Source organism: Tupaia chinensis, unplaced genomic scaffold (genome assembly GCF_000334495.1).
Source record: "Tupaia chinensis unplaced genomic scaffold, TupChi_1.0 Scaffold000168_1, whole genome shotgun sequence".
In the NCBI taxonomy this organism is placed as follows: domain Eukaryota; kingdom Metazoa; phylum Chordata; class Mammalia; order Scandentia; family Tupaiidae; genus Tupaia; species Tupaia belangeri.
The window spans coordinates 1,420,246-1,435,417 of record NW_006159643.1 but is presented as its reverse complement, the minus strand read 5'-3'; the positions used below and the strand labels follow the sequence as shown (position 1 = coordinate 1,435,417).

The following is a 15,172-nucleotide window of genomic DNA, read 5'->3' as shown; positions in this document are numbered from 1 at the left end:
GAGGAGAATGGGAGGGGACTGGAATTCAACCAAGGTCTATCTGGGTTGAGAGCCTGAACTCCCTATCATGATTCAATGAAATAGTCCAGCTGTTGTTCCTTTCAGTCCTATCACTTTGTCCTGTAAACATCCATTTTGAGCATTGAATGTGTCCAGTAACAGATGAGAATGCCTGTATTTATCAGAGCAATTCCATCCAGATAGAGCCAACAGCTGTGTGAAACACCATACCTGTGTGCTGTGGGAACAGTTTGTATTCTACCTTGTACCAGACATTATTTTTACACACCTGTTTCTTCTGAAAAGCTGTGAGTTCTAGGAGGACAGAATAAGGGACTGGCTTTGCATTCACTGTGTCTTGTTTCTGGAACGAAATAGGGATTGCTTCATGTTTACTAAATTAAAAGAAAAGATGGGTTGACCCGGTGGCCTAGTGGTTAAGGGAGTCAGATCCCACATGGCCAACTGCAGTTTGAATCCCAGCTCCTGCAGCTTGAGAAACACACCAAGTGTGTGTGCATGTGCCTAACTTACTATTGGGATGGAGAACTAGAGGAGAAGGGATTGCAGTGTGACCATGCCCCACTGGGGGATGGTTTCTCCCTTTCTCTCTCTCTTTCTCTGTCTCTCTGGTGAATGCACATGCCTTCTGACAACTAAAAAAAGAAAAAAAGTTGTAAGAAAAGAACGAATGAGTCTTTCAGAACTAATTAAAGTACTATAAAGAACATCTGCTATAAATTGTTGTTTGATGGCATCGTTTAAAATTTTGAATATATTTTAACCCAAACAATGTTTTGTGTTACTCACTTATATTTTTAAATAAAAATTATAAGCCACAAAAGAGCGTCATAAGATTTTTACTTTTAGCTTCCTCCCATTTCTATGTTCCTCTGGGTCTCTTATTACTATTATTTTTTTCTCTTGCTATAATTTGGCTTTTACAAATTCACTCTTTCAATAATCCTTTGTCTTTTCCTTTTTAAAATAATCAAATAGCCTTATTATATCCTTAGTTTCAAACAACAAGATCTTAAATATGAAAGAAAAAATATTGACTTACTCTTCCTATGGTAAGCTTTCAGATGAGTTTTAAAACAAGAGAATTCACATAGAGAAATATGTGCATGCTATTTTCCAGACCTCTGTCTGTGCAGAAAAAAAATCTCTGACACACTTTTCCATAGGCTTTGGGACAGAGATTTTGAAGAAGGATGTGGGAATTTGGAAGAAATAGTAGAGTTGTATGATCACATGCCCGCAAGTCAGAAAACCTGGATTCTATGCTTTATTTCCAACCTATAAATCACTCAACCTCTCTAGGCTTAAGTGTAAAATGAGGAGAAAACACCAGATCATTTTTATGGTTCTTTTATAAAACCTGCCAGGGTTTCTCTAGAGTAGAACTGTTTTGGACTGTGTCTACTGGGACTGGGAAGGGTCTTTTTTTGTGTATTCCAAGGTAGTTAGCAAAATTGTAGCTTCTGCTCACTTTCTCCCATCCCCACCCCCAACTATAACAACCAAAAATGCCTCCAACAAATATCCCCTGAAGGGCGAAATCCCTGTCAGTTGAAAACCTCTACCTCTTAATTCCTTGACAAAGTCCCTATGGCCAAGTAGCAACCTCTTCAATTTTTTCCCCATTTTTTCCCAATAGCCCAAGCATCTTGAGTATTTTTAAACCCTTTCTTATGTGCATTGTATATTCTCAGGTTCTGCGTTCCCCTAATTAAAGATGTAGAAATCACTTTGTACATGCTACACAGAGACTGGATGAAAAGTTAACCTCTAAGCAGAGAAGAAGTAAACAGATGATGAATTGTAAAATATGTGACAAAGTTTCCTCTTTAAAAATATAAACTTATAAACAATAAGGTAGCAATTTGGGCTACACCTTGTTTTACACTAATATAATCATAAAAGTGGCCTGTCAATAATGATCGAGAAGGTCCACATTCCCTTGCCTTTCTCATTTTCATTACTGAATTGTTTCTTCAAACTCCGCGTATAAGGTAGCGAGTCAATGTTTTGATATACATACTATATTTACTCATGAAGAGCTTAAAATATGCCATATATGCATTATCATATTCTACTAACTATGCTTTTAAAGATACAGATATATTTGTTTCTGTATTCAGTAAAATAATTTATTGCAATTAAAAAAATTATCCCACTTTAAAATCTATAATCTCGCCATTTATTTAAAATGTATTTATTTTTCTTCATGATAGAGAACATGTACATGCACACTAGAAAGAGAGAGGAAAAGGCAGGGTTTCGCACTCTGAGATCCCCTTTTTCCAGCCCTCTAATCTGTCGGGATCTTGGGCACACTCACACACACACACACACACACACACACACACACACACAGAGTGTATTTTCAGGCCAAACCAGAGCTTTGAATAATGGTCAGCTATGCATCTTCCAGCACTGTCATTTCGTTTACTACCAACACCACCACAAAACCGGACCACTTCATCTTTTAATAATTACATGTTTACCTTAACACAATAAAGCTTAACATGTATGTGTCATTGATTAGTATAATTCTAGTGTGAATTGTGTTCTTTGCAGATTGGTGGCAAAGTACACTGAAAGAGTGATGGAAACTGAACAGAAGTAGCAGTTAAGAACCTTAAAATGGAGAGGCAAAGTATTAATGGGACAAAGAAATGGGGTATTATCTATGGAAGATTACTTTATAGTATTATCGATTGGACTAGGGAGAAATGTACACATGTTGGAATATTCACTTTGCAAGCTAAATAACATGACTTAATATATAAAAGAACTTAAAATAAAAAATAAATTAATTAAAAAATAATTGCAAATTAAAAAAAGAAACAGACATTATGCATATGATAAAGACATGTGTCTTCAGTATTTTCTATCATATAGCTTAAAGAATACATAATATACTTTTTTGAAAGTAATTATAATAAAGGTATGAAGACTTGTCACTTAGTATTAGATATCTTTTTTCTTTTACAGTAATATTTGTCATGGGGATATTCTGAATCTATTGTTTTTCAAAATTCAAGATCCTGATTTAACCTACAAGAGTCAAGGAATATATTTAGTATAAAAGTTTCTAGGTTATGAGGAAGTAAACTGATAAAACTGATAGTAAGAATTCTTTAATTTCCTGACAGTTCAATGTATAATAAGCATTTCAAGTTATACCTCGTAGGTTATCATCTTTTTGCTTATGAAAATATTTCATCCATCACCACCCAAAAAAGAGCATACTCTTAGATTTGATGGTTGTGAAACTCAGTGGTAAGTCATATCTGCTGCAGACGTGATTTCAGAGTAAATCTTTAAGAATGTGGGTGCAAGCTTGTATACCACTGGTGGAAATATAAACAAGTACACCCACAGTGGAAAATAGTATGGAGGTCCCTCAAAATTCTAAAAATAGAGCTACCATATGACCCAGTAATTTACCTTTGGATATTTATCCAAAGGATAGGAGATACATTTGCATATCCATATTTTTTTGCAGTATAATTCACCACAGCTAAGACATAGAATCAACCTAAGTGCTCAACAACTGATAAATGGATTAAGGAAATGTGGCACATATACACAATGGAATACTAAGCCATAAAGAACAATATCTTATCATTTGACACAAAGTGGACAAACTTAGAAGATAATATAAACCAGGCTATGAAAGACAAACACCATATGTCCCTGTTTAACATACTAAATGTCTGCACTCTATGGTGGAACCTGAAGGACTCAATGACATAGAAGTAGAGAGAGTAATAGTAGATACCAGAAGCTGCAAAGGGAGGTGAGTGGGTGGAATTAGGAAAATGCATGTAAAAAAAAAAGGGAATATGTTATAGAATGGTGTACCACATGAAAGCAAAAATATCATTGGCAATGTAATATATACTACTTAAAAAGTACAATAATTATCAAATGTGCAGCACATAATGTAATGCTCAGTATTGAAAAAGAACATGTCTATATCTTCTATTTAATTATTATAGACTGTATGCATGCATTGAAAACCATGCTGTACCCTACAAAGATGTACAATGATTATATGTAAGCTAGAAATCACAGTTTTAAAAAAAAGAATGATAGTGGGAACCAGCAGTTAGCGTAATGGCTATGTCGCTGGACTCCCACATAGTCGACCGCAGTTCGTGTCCCGGACCCAGTGGCTTAAAACTCACGCCGGGTGCGTGTGCGTGCGTGCCCAAGATCCTGAGAGGAGAATGGAGGAGAAGGGATTGCGGTGTGGCCATCCCCCCTGGGGGGTGATTTCTCGCTTCTGTCTCTATGTCTCTCTCTGTCTGTCTGGCGAGCACACGTGCCCTATAGCGAAAAAAACTCTCAAAAAAAAAGAATGATAGCGTGAAGAAGAACAGACCAGAGAGGTAGGGGGAGATGGTAAACGCACAAGCCTGCAAGTCAGACTGTTAGAACTGGGGCTTCTCATGACTAATGGTTGACTTTGGCAAGCCCATTGCTTGTCAGACCTCAATTTCCTTAATGCATAATGAGATCTGAAAGACCACTAATGACCATTCTAACTCTGATTCCCTCTGAATATCTAATTAAAAAGTTGCTTAACATTCACCCTTATTGTCCTACCTCTGCGCCCTCCCCCAATAATCTCTTTTCTTATGACAATTTGGGATGTTGGACTTGAGACATAATTAAATTTAGTTTTCACTCTGTGTTTAAATAATTCCAGCGCCCCCTTCTATATCACAATTTCTAATGCTTCTATTCTTGATTTTGAGTCTTCTTTCTCATGACTTGGCAATATATCTTTGAGTAAATGTTTTTTAGAAAGATACATGGGTAGTATACTCTCTGAAGCTGCACATTTGACAAATTCTTTCTGTTGGCTTTACACACATCACCATCAATTTTGTCTAGGTATAAAATGTATACATCCTTTGAAAACACGGTTTTTTAAATCAAAACAGTGAAAATTCCTTCATTTTCTTCTCACATTTATTCTTCTTCCAACTGATATACATAGTTTTTTTTTTAACCTAAGAGCTTTTTTATTTCCACAAGCCTAAATTCCTTAAGAACAAGGCAGTCGATTTTGCTCATAGCAAGGCACTGAGAATAGTTTTGAATGATCTGCTTCTCTTTAAATTTTTCTGGTATATCATTTTTAGTATCTCTTTTCAGACTTCCATATCCTCTCTTTTCTCTTATTTTCATCTTCATCTCTTTATCTTTTTGTTCTACACACCAGGTCACCTCTCAAGTTTGCCTCCTACACCACTGATGATACTTTCTATACAACCACTTCTGTTCTTTATTGCTTGTGGAAAATATTTACACCTTGCTACTAAGTTTCCAATCCTCTAGATTCTTTTAAGTCTCAGTCTAGTATGTTTTCATCTTAGATTATTGTGTTTTTATTTCATTGTTTCTTTTTCATACCATTATTTTGTTAAACGTTTATATTTTTTCAATATCATTTGGAGAATATTGGGCAACTATTTTCTAATATTGATCCATAATAAATTATCAGATTATTTTCCTCCACAATTTTTTATGAATTACTCCTTAGTTTCCTTTTCTGTTTACCATCCTTTAACAAGAAAAAATACATAATTAGACTTTGTATCTTCCCAGTAGATTAAAAATATAGAGAGTACTAAAATCTGAAAGAACTTGAGAGGAGAAAATACAGAATTTACCTCATGACTAGAATAAATGTTATCCCGAAGTGAGAGGAAAGCCTGCCCCTCTTAAAATGACACTCGGTTTGGCTAATAGATTCCATAAATTATGCAATAGAGTTCAATTAACTTAAGGCTTCTTAAGATGTAGATGTCAGAAGTGCTAAATGAGGGGGACTTCAATATATTTATGGAAAAAATGGAGTTGAAGTATGAATTTATTTCTATGCAAAAAAAATCAAAATTCATTCCTAGGTTTTTCATTAATACATTTTCAATGAATTTTTGAAGACTTTTGTACACCTTCTCATAATTGCAGAAAGGGAGGTAAGTCACCTCTTCATGTGAACTAATTTATCAAGTCACTTCCTGAGAACAGACTTGAAGAAACACATGGAAATCTAGTTTCTACAAGTATTGTAGTATCAGCATCAAAAGAAGAAGAAGAAAAAACAAAAACCATAATAAAGAAAGCCTAAGAACTTTAAAGATAAACTTTGTTTACCTTACAATCTTTCCCATAAAGTGTCCCAGGAAAGTCAGTCCAAGTCTTTGAAAAGTTTAAAAGTGTTGATCCTACCATTTCTGAATTGAATGTGCATTCCAGAAAGAGCTCTGAGACTGGAAAGAAAAGTGATTCTTTTGCTTTTTTCTACATGCATTAAAAATTAAGAGGAAAAAGGGACAAGAAAGAAAATTCAGTTGTCTAACTTCTCCAATAGGGGCTCTAAATTTAACTTTGTCAAGTACTTACCAGATACTCAAAGTAATATTTGGCTATTGTCAAGTATTTAACAACATAAGAAATTATGATTCATAGTAATAACTCTTCTTTTATTAATATTTTACAAGACTCTTCTCCCATGCCATATTGGACACAGATCTTATTTTCTATAAATGTCATAAGCCTATGTTTCATGGTTCTTCCTTCTGTAAGCTTACCATCTCAGAAATTTTCAGTAAAAAATCCTTTAATCAAACTGACATCTGGCATTTTCATAAAATTAGCCAAATTTATTTATGAATATATCTTTGAAGAGCAGATTCACCAATTCATGTGTATGTACAGCATAAATAGTAATACCAAATATATCCTTTTGAACAAAACAGAAATCATCCTCGTAGGCTTTAGTGACTTTATCATTGAATCTTTTGTTGATGTGTTTTCTAGGTGGGTGGGAAGGAGTTCATAACCTGTATTCATTGTAAGGAAGTGTGACAGGAGCCCTTTGTGTCTTCTTCTGCAGATTCTTTACAGATTGAAAGAGAAATTCCAGCTCTCCTTGAGACAAGATAAAGAGAAAAACCAGGAGATCCACCTCTCACCCATCGGGTTACAGCCAGCACAGTCTGAGGCAAAGACAGTTCACAGCATGGTCCAACCTGACCAGGCCCCGAAGGTGCTGAATGTTGTTGTCGACCCTCAGGGCCGATGTGCTCCTGAGATCAAAGCTACCCCCTCTTCTTCTGTCTGCCATTCTCCTTTCAAAATGAAGCCCATAGGACTTCAGGAGAGGTAAGAACTTTGTTGGTATCCCATCCACTTGCTTTTTTTTTTTTTAAAAAAAAAGTGTCAATTAAAAAAAAATAGAACTCAAATGATCGATATGATTGGTTTGAATCATTCACCACCTAATGGGCACCAATGCTGTTTTTTGTCTTCCCAAAGAGTCTGTGTTCTTTCAAGTCTTTAAGGTGCATCTAATTCTCTTAAGTTTGTGTAGACTGAAGCAAAGTCCATCTTCAACTACAGCGCTGCAGCTGTCGCCATGCATTGTGTGCTTACTGAGGCGGCCTGACCTAACATAAAGCCATCTTGAATAATTGCCATCAAACTCTGGGGCATAGAGACACTGGGAATGACCCCAGTGTTTTCTGTGAAAGCCATGTTGTTTGGAGTAACATAGAATGAATTTATGCCACAAATTTAAATTTCCCTTTGCTTCCCTTGACCATAACAAACATTAACTATCAAGATACAGGACTCTTGGTTCTCTCATCTTCCTTGTTGACGTATTTACACATGTGATGTGTGTGTATATACAATATATATGGTACATTTTCACATAAATCAAATCCAAATGTAAGAAAACTAGACCATGAAAAATACATAAATAAGGGGCTAATTCCTTGCTTCTCAAAAATATTAAAACTTAACCATGGTGTTTATTAAAATATGCTTCCTTTTTGTGTTTAAAATAGAAGTTGTATTGCATACAACATTACACATCATGGTAGTAGGAAAACTGAGTGTTTCTTGATCAAATTACAGGTTCAATCTCCTTATTTTTTATGTCCACATTTTATAACACTGTCCTTTCTAGTGCCTGAGGATTTTAGATTTTGGAAATATTGTCAAAGAACAATGAATGATTTATTGTAGTGATCTCTAAAGGCTCTTAAAGAGCAAACATTTTGAGTCCATAGCAGAAAGAAAAACAGAACTATCAAGCCATTCTTCCTACGTCTTCTCCTAAAACATTTCTTGGTTTTCTGGTAGATCCACATAGGTCCATCATGTGCTATCTCTTACTTGGATATCACTAAGTTGCTCCTTGGGTTTCAGCACGCAGAGATAAGACCAAGTGGAACGTTCTCCATGAGGCTAACTAGGAGTTAGAAAAACTAGATTCCAGTCCCAGCTTTATCATTCCTGAACAAAGTGGCAGCCTATGAGTCATTCTATCTGGTCCTCCATTTTTTCTTCTGAAATACGAAGGGATTAAACCTGACTTCTGAGCTTCCTTCAGGCTCTTTTAGTCATTACTCAAATTATTTTTGTACATTTATGTTTGCTTCAAAGAGAAACCTTGAAGCAGAGATCTAAGAATCAGAGGTGAATCAAGGGCAGGGTAGCAGGATAGGTTTGTTTACATGCAGGCAATAAGAGCATGTGTTTTCTAGAGAAAATTCAGAGATCATAATAAAACTGACTAAAAATCAGACTAATTTTAATTATTGCAATGTACTACTAATTCTAAGCAAGGTCAGTGTAAAATTGTCTAGAGGCGTAGTTGTTCCCAGCTTCCTATCATTTTTACACCACTGCAGGCCATGTTTTAATTTCAAGAAGTATAAGGTTAAATATCTATGTATTCATTTAATTGAAGTGAACATTTGAGAATGGAGAATAGAGGGATGATATCTTTCTCATCTTTGTGTTCCACGTGGGGGCTCTTGCAGGGCAAGTGCATAATCAGTATTAACTAGATTCCCTGATCTACCAACTTCCCTGCATCTAACCCTTTTCTTCCTTCCCCTTCCCCCCTGAGAGCAGGACAAAGCCTAGGGCTCCGAGTCATTCCTTATCAACCATAGTAACTTGCGTCATCAACTTTCCTTCTCTATTTTCCATGGTACCCTCTGTGCTAAGGCTGTCCAGTCTAGAGACAGGTTTTCTTTTATAGCAAAGTATCTCCCTTAATCCAATTCTTCCTGTGGTTCTTCTCCTTTCTTCTTTTATCAAATAGTATACTTTTCATTCTTTGAAGTTATTAATTCCTTCCATTAGACAGAGAGAAAAAGAGAGTGTCAAAGGTACCCACAACAGGCTCCTCACATTACAATCTACCTTAGTTTCAGCCAGTTTGGATCACAGACTTAAATACATGAGCCCAGTGTGGACAGGGAGGCCACAGGGTGTGAACTTGAGAAACTTCCTGTGTGGATCCAGTGTCACAGAGCATGGAGTTACAGCTGTGGCTGGACCTCAAATAAGCATCTTGAAAGAACAGAGTACATTGGTTGCCTTATTGACCTTCAGCCTTCCACACTCCCAATTTTCTTTTTTATATACTTTCACCAAGTTGATAAGCACATATCTATTTTGTGTCTTACATTTTTTCTCTCTAGCACTAATGACTATGTCCTTTTGCAACATCTCCCTTTAGCCTCCAAAGTATCATTCTTCTGGTTCTTAAGTGGCCACCTTTCATCTCCCACAGACCTTCCTCTCTCCCCTTAACCTCAGAGTTTCATCCTGTATCCTTCCCTCTCCTCCTTGAGTAATCTAACCACAACCACTTCATCTCTTATGGCCTTTTATATGGATGATTCACACTTCAACTCAAATCAGCCTCTCAGTTGAGACCTAGACCCAGATTTGAGCTCTGAACCGAACATCTCACTCTGATCTTGTTTAAACACTTACCATTTTAAAACACTCATTAAAAGAACTCAAATCCTTGCTCATCAAATCATTTCTCTTCTATTTTTATTCTGAATCACAAAAGCCTGGTAATATCCCCAACTCCTCTTTCCCCCTCCCCAAATAGCCAAACATTATGAAACCTGGCATCTTTTTCTACACGCTCCCTTCTGTCCAATCCCAATATTGTCGAGAACTCAGGATCTTCCCGTTTTCTCCACCATTCTCTTAATGGTTCTCTACCTTGAGCTCTGTCCTCTTCCAGACCACTCTTTACGTGTTTCAAGCAGTGTTTTTATTTTTCTTTCTTTTATCACGATACTGAGCATGTGCCCACAGGCCCTGTGTCATTTTTCAAACTGTTGGAGCCAGGGCTCAAATCCTGGTCAACCATATGGGATCCAGCTTCTTCTGTGTAGCATTTAACCATGGCACTACAGAGTCAGCCCTGGTTTTTTAAATTATGTTTGATTGTTACTCTCTTTTTAAATCCCCTCATGTTTTCACATTGCCTCTGGAAAAAATTAATAATTCGTATAGAAAATACACTCTTTTCTGATCTGGCCTTTGCCATACCTTGCCCACCACTAATTCCTACTAAACACCTATATACAGCCATTCTGCTACTTGGAAATTTTCCAGGCATCATTATGACATACTCTTTTTTTTTTTTTTTTTAAGAGAGATTTTTGCTATAGGGAGCATGCACTTGCCAGGGAGACGGAGAGAGATAGAGAGATAGAAAGTGAGAAATCACCCCTCAGAGGGTATGGCTACACCACAATCCCTTCTCTTCCATCATCCTTTCAAGATTTGGGGCATGCATGTACACATGCTGGCATGAGTTTTAAGTTGCCAGATCCGGGATTCAAACTGTAGTCGACTACTTGGGAGTCCAGCAATGTAACCATTACACCATCCACTGGTCCCATGCCATATTCTTTTAAACTTCAGAAGAGTAGTGTTTGCCTATAATCTGTCTTTCTTTTCCTTATTGCTATTTGCCCCTCAAAGAAACGACCAATACAGAGAGCCTGAATCTGGGTCTACCCATCAAGCAGACATTCCATTCATTCCTAATGAATGTAATGCTGTACTTCTGCAACCCAACCCAAGCTTTTTGCCATTCCACCTGAATGATAGAAACTTAATCTCAGCCCCTTTCTGACCACCTACCCCCTCCCTCTATTTCTCTGGGATTACATCTAAGTTTTGAAGGAACTTTCTCAACATGAAGCTTAGAGGTACCCTCTGCCTTGACTTTATCCATCCACACTGCTATCCATCCACATGCTAAAGTGTTCATATGTCCTCAGTATTCCACCCAGGACAATTGCTACCATGTTCTCTCTTATTGCTATTTAGGCAGCCCCTTCTTTTCTAGCAGTTTCTTCCTCCCTTTTCCTCTCTCTTAACTTCTCTTGACTATGTTCAAGCTACTCTTAGATGCCAAAGAATCATCTCTACCACAAATGGAAGTATAAGAAACTCTGTAGTTATGTCTACATTCCCCCTAAAATACTTTCCAGCCCCATCTTCATGGCTTTACCAAGGTTCACATACCCCACTTCAGTCATGAAGAACACAGGGTCTCATTGATAACCTGCACTCTGAAAGCAGCCTCTCTAATACGTATCCCTCCCCTGAGGCCACAACGCTCTCTCAGGCTTTGAGAAGAAGAAACCCTGCTCTTACTTAACATTCTACCTCATTTAACTTACACACCCTGAGACAGAGTGTATAAGACAAGCCTTTTAGAATTCAAAGCCCAAAGCAGAATTCAAATTTCACATTTCTTACCAAAAGCAATAAAACCCCAAAGAATCTGGCAGCCTGCATATAGGAAGGTGCAAAGTTGAGAGGTGGGAATGGGAATAGAAGAGGGAAATTTAAGCATCATTTGCTCTTAGAAGCCACTGCAGGCTCCTTCTACCTTCTTCTCCCTCATCCTCTAGCCCACCTTCCCCCAGGTCAACACCAACTCTGCTGCTTATCTTTTGCCCACCTCTGTTTTCATGCCATAACCCCTTGTACATACAATACTTACAGCATGCTATAGTGAATTTCAAATTTTGGCTTAAAGTAATCTGTTTTGGCAAAAAAAAATCCTAAGATTCTTAAGGACACATATGTAATTGTCTCTTTCTCTCTTACACATAGAAGTAATTCCTAGAGCGCAAGAGCTCCTGTCTGAATGAGTGAATGAATGAACAAATGAATTAATGAATTGTATCATGAATGATTCTCAGGTCAATTCTCAATAATTATAAGGAAGCACTGTGCTTATTCCCCTATCCCTTCCTCTGCCGTTCTCACCCCTATATTTTCCTACCATAATTCCTTGCCAAGATGGCATAGTGCAGAGTTTTAAGAGTGATAAAATATGAGGGATGTACAGTGTTCCTTGCGGTCAGAAAACTTTTCTGGCAGTCTTAAGCCTTAAAACTTTATGCTTATGTGTTCTAATGGTGCTTTTAAAATAGCCTTATGTTTTACGGCTCTTCATCTCTTGATCCTGGAGTGAAGTAATAATCCTCTGTTTATTGCATAAAAGTCTGGCTTCATTAAAATCACCATGAGACCATAAAGCTCCCATTATGAGTCACTTGTTCCAAAAGTCTTTTAGGTCATGCCACATAAATCTCTCATCCCTGATGGGGAGCCTGCATTCATTTAACAATATTAATTTTAAAAGATTGTTTAAAAATTAAAATATAAATAAAAGAAAATACAGAGACTGAATGCATATGCTTAATGGAATGCAAGTGATATATGTGGAAAATTAAAGAATCTTACAAGGCAAAGGACATAGCAGTTCTCTCTTCTCTCTATTTCTAACTAGTCACAAATGATATTGACCCTTGCTCCTCTGACTTCCTCATTATTGACTCTCTCTTTCTGTAATCATCACCCTGGACACGGCTCTCATTACTTCATGATTGAATTGTTGCAACTTATAATTATAAAAATGATATTAGGGCTCGAAATGTTATACTTGTGACATTACTTTATTTCATCTTCTCGGCCTGTACCTCATTCTCTTTCCTCTTTCAATTTGAGTTGTATGTTCTCTGGACTTAACTTGCTATAACAATGCTTGTATTATCTCGCTTTGCTGTGCAAAAGGCATCAATAGCTCCTCTTTGCCTGATGGGGAAGGCATGAACCACCTTGCTGGGTCTTATAGGTCAACACTCTCTGGCTTTGATTATTCTCTCCAAGTCTGTTTGCCACTGCTCCCCCAAATAACCTTTCTACCCCACCCTGTCTCTCCTCCTCCCATCCTGCTGGGTGTACTGTGTTCCTGCCCACATATGCATGTGTTCACCTCATCCTTCTTCTTCCCTCGCTCATCTGTGTCTAGTCTCCAGAGCCCAACACAAAACATATTTTTTTGTCATGGCTTGGTAATCTATTTGTGGCTGCGTGATTTATGGCACCTGAAAATTTTCATATGTGCTACTCCTCTACTGGTGATTTTAATTAAAGATTCATTCAGAAAGGGACTGAAACTGGGCTGTTTGTTTGTTTGTTTGTTTGTTTTGTTTTTTGAGGGGGGACATTTAAGTTTTATTTTCCCTCTATTCATGATGGAGTATATGTGTGTGCATGTAAGACTGAGGGAGAGATGGAGAGAGAGAGAGAGACAGAGACAGAGAGAGAGAGAGAGAGAGAAATGAGTACCTTTCACAGGATCTGGTCATAGCACCATCCCCTTCCTCCAATCTTCCAGCCTTTTGGATTCTGGGCACTTGTGTGTGTGCCTGAGTATGAAACCAGTTTTTAAGTGGTTTGTCCTATCCCTTAACCAGATTGTAAGAATCTTAAGGATAGGCATAGTGGCTCAAGATACTCTTATATCTTTTTTTTCCTTAACCCTGATACATTGTAAACACCCAAAAAATATTATGGAATTAATTAATTTCCCTTTATATTTCTGGATCTCATATATTTCTAAAGAACTCTCATAAGAACAAAGAGCCTAATGATACACTGCAGAACTAAGTTTCTGTGCTGTTATTACTTCCAGCATTTATTAAATGAGTGACACTACAGATTCATGAGGTCATCTGTGGTGACTATTTTTCCCAATCTGTAAAATAGTATCTATCCCACCTCACCTCAAAGAACACTGTAAAATTAACAGTATGACATGACATGGTGCCTTTGAGAGAGCAAAAGATATATAGTAATATTTTTGTATTATTTTCTCTTATTCCACTTCACAAGCCTGTACTGGGTCTGTTACATTTTTGAACTCAGAAAAATGGAAACTTTTTTTACTGACTTGATAGAGTTAAATCTGCCATATGACATCATAAACATTTTTTAACTATCACTTGACATAATTTCTCATCCTACATATAAATACATAATATATTAAATGTTATCTAAACTATACCACTATCAATTCACGTGGTCTAGTCTAACAAATGAATTCACTTCCTATGGTGAGTCTGAAGATTGCACAGACAAATTCAAATGCCTCCTTCATCGCTTACCTGTAGAATTGGAAACCGTTTACTCACTGGTGAGAATAGCATGTGCCTTGCACAGCTCTTGTGAAACTACAAAGCAGTTTCACCTGGCTAGCACAGCATGAGGCCATAGCTCGCTCTTATTTCCCCTCCCCTTTTTGATTTTTTAACAAATTCATGATAGAGCCCTTGAATGCTCATGAGAGAGAAAGAAAAAGAATGAGGGAAGCATTCCTCACAGGGCTTGATCACACAATGATCCCCATCCTACAGTCCTGTAGCCCTCTGGGATCCTGGGCATGTGCACATGCATATACACACACAAAGACACACACACACACACACACATCCAGCATGTCTTCAGGATGACTGGCCAGCGACTCAAACTGCTCAGTCAGCATGTGGCTTCCAGTCCTGGTTAGCACGTGGCTTCCAGCTCCACAGCCCAGTGTGCTATCAACTGTACTGCAGAGGCTGCATCCCCTCCTCTTTTGTCCCATCCTCTGACTCCCCAAATCCTCTACTGGTCATTCTGGAGGAAACTATACCTGCCAGGTCCCACCCAGTAAACATGACTCACATTCAGGGCCTAGAAGGTACAGTTTTTTCACTGAGAAGACATAAAACTTAGAAATCTGAATGCTCTTACAGATTTCCTCTGTAGGCCTCAACGTGACTAATGGCTGGTTATATGGAAAGGAAGTCAAAGGTAAATGGCTACATTTACACTATTTCCTCATTTTTCTCACTTGATTTTCTTATTAGAAGTCAAAATTGAGCAAAGACTCAGAAAACTGTCCAGAAAGGAAGGTCTGACTCGTTGTAATGTAGCACTCTCCTTCCTGACTTAATTTCTCAGTTAGCGGATCCGC

General features: G+C 37.5%; 1 protein-coding gene across 1 annotated transcript in view; it reads left to right on the top strand.

The window, feature by feature from the left end:
* PTPRR (protein tyrosine phosphatase receptor type R) overlaps positions 1-15,172 on the top strand; it is a 246,256-nt gene that overhangs the window by 135,131 nt on the left and 95,953 nt on the right. Inside the window, exon 5 of the mRNA XM_027770931.1 lies at positions 6,923-7,191. Within this exon, the coding sequence (XP_027626732.1) occupies positions 6,923-7,191 (269 nt within the window). The remainder of the gene's footprint in view (positions 1-6,922; positions 7,192-15,172) is intronic.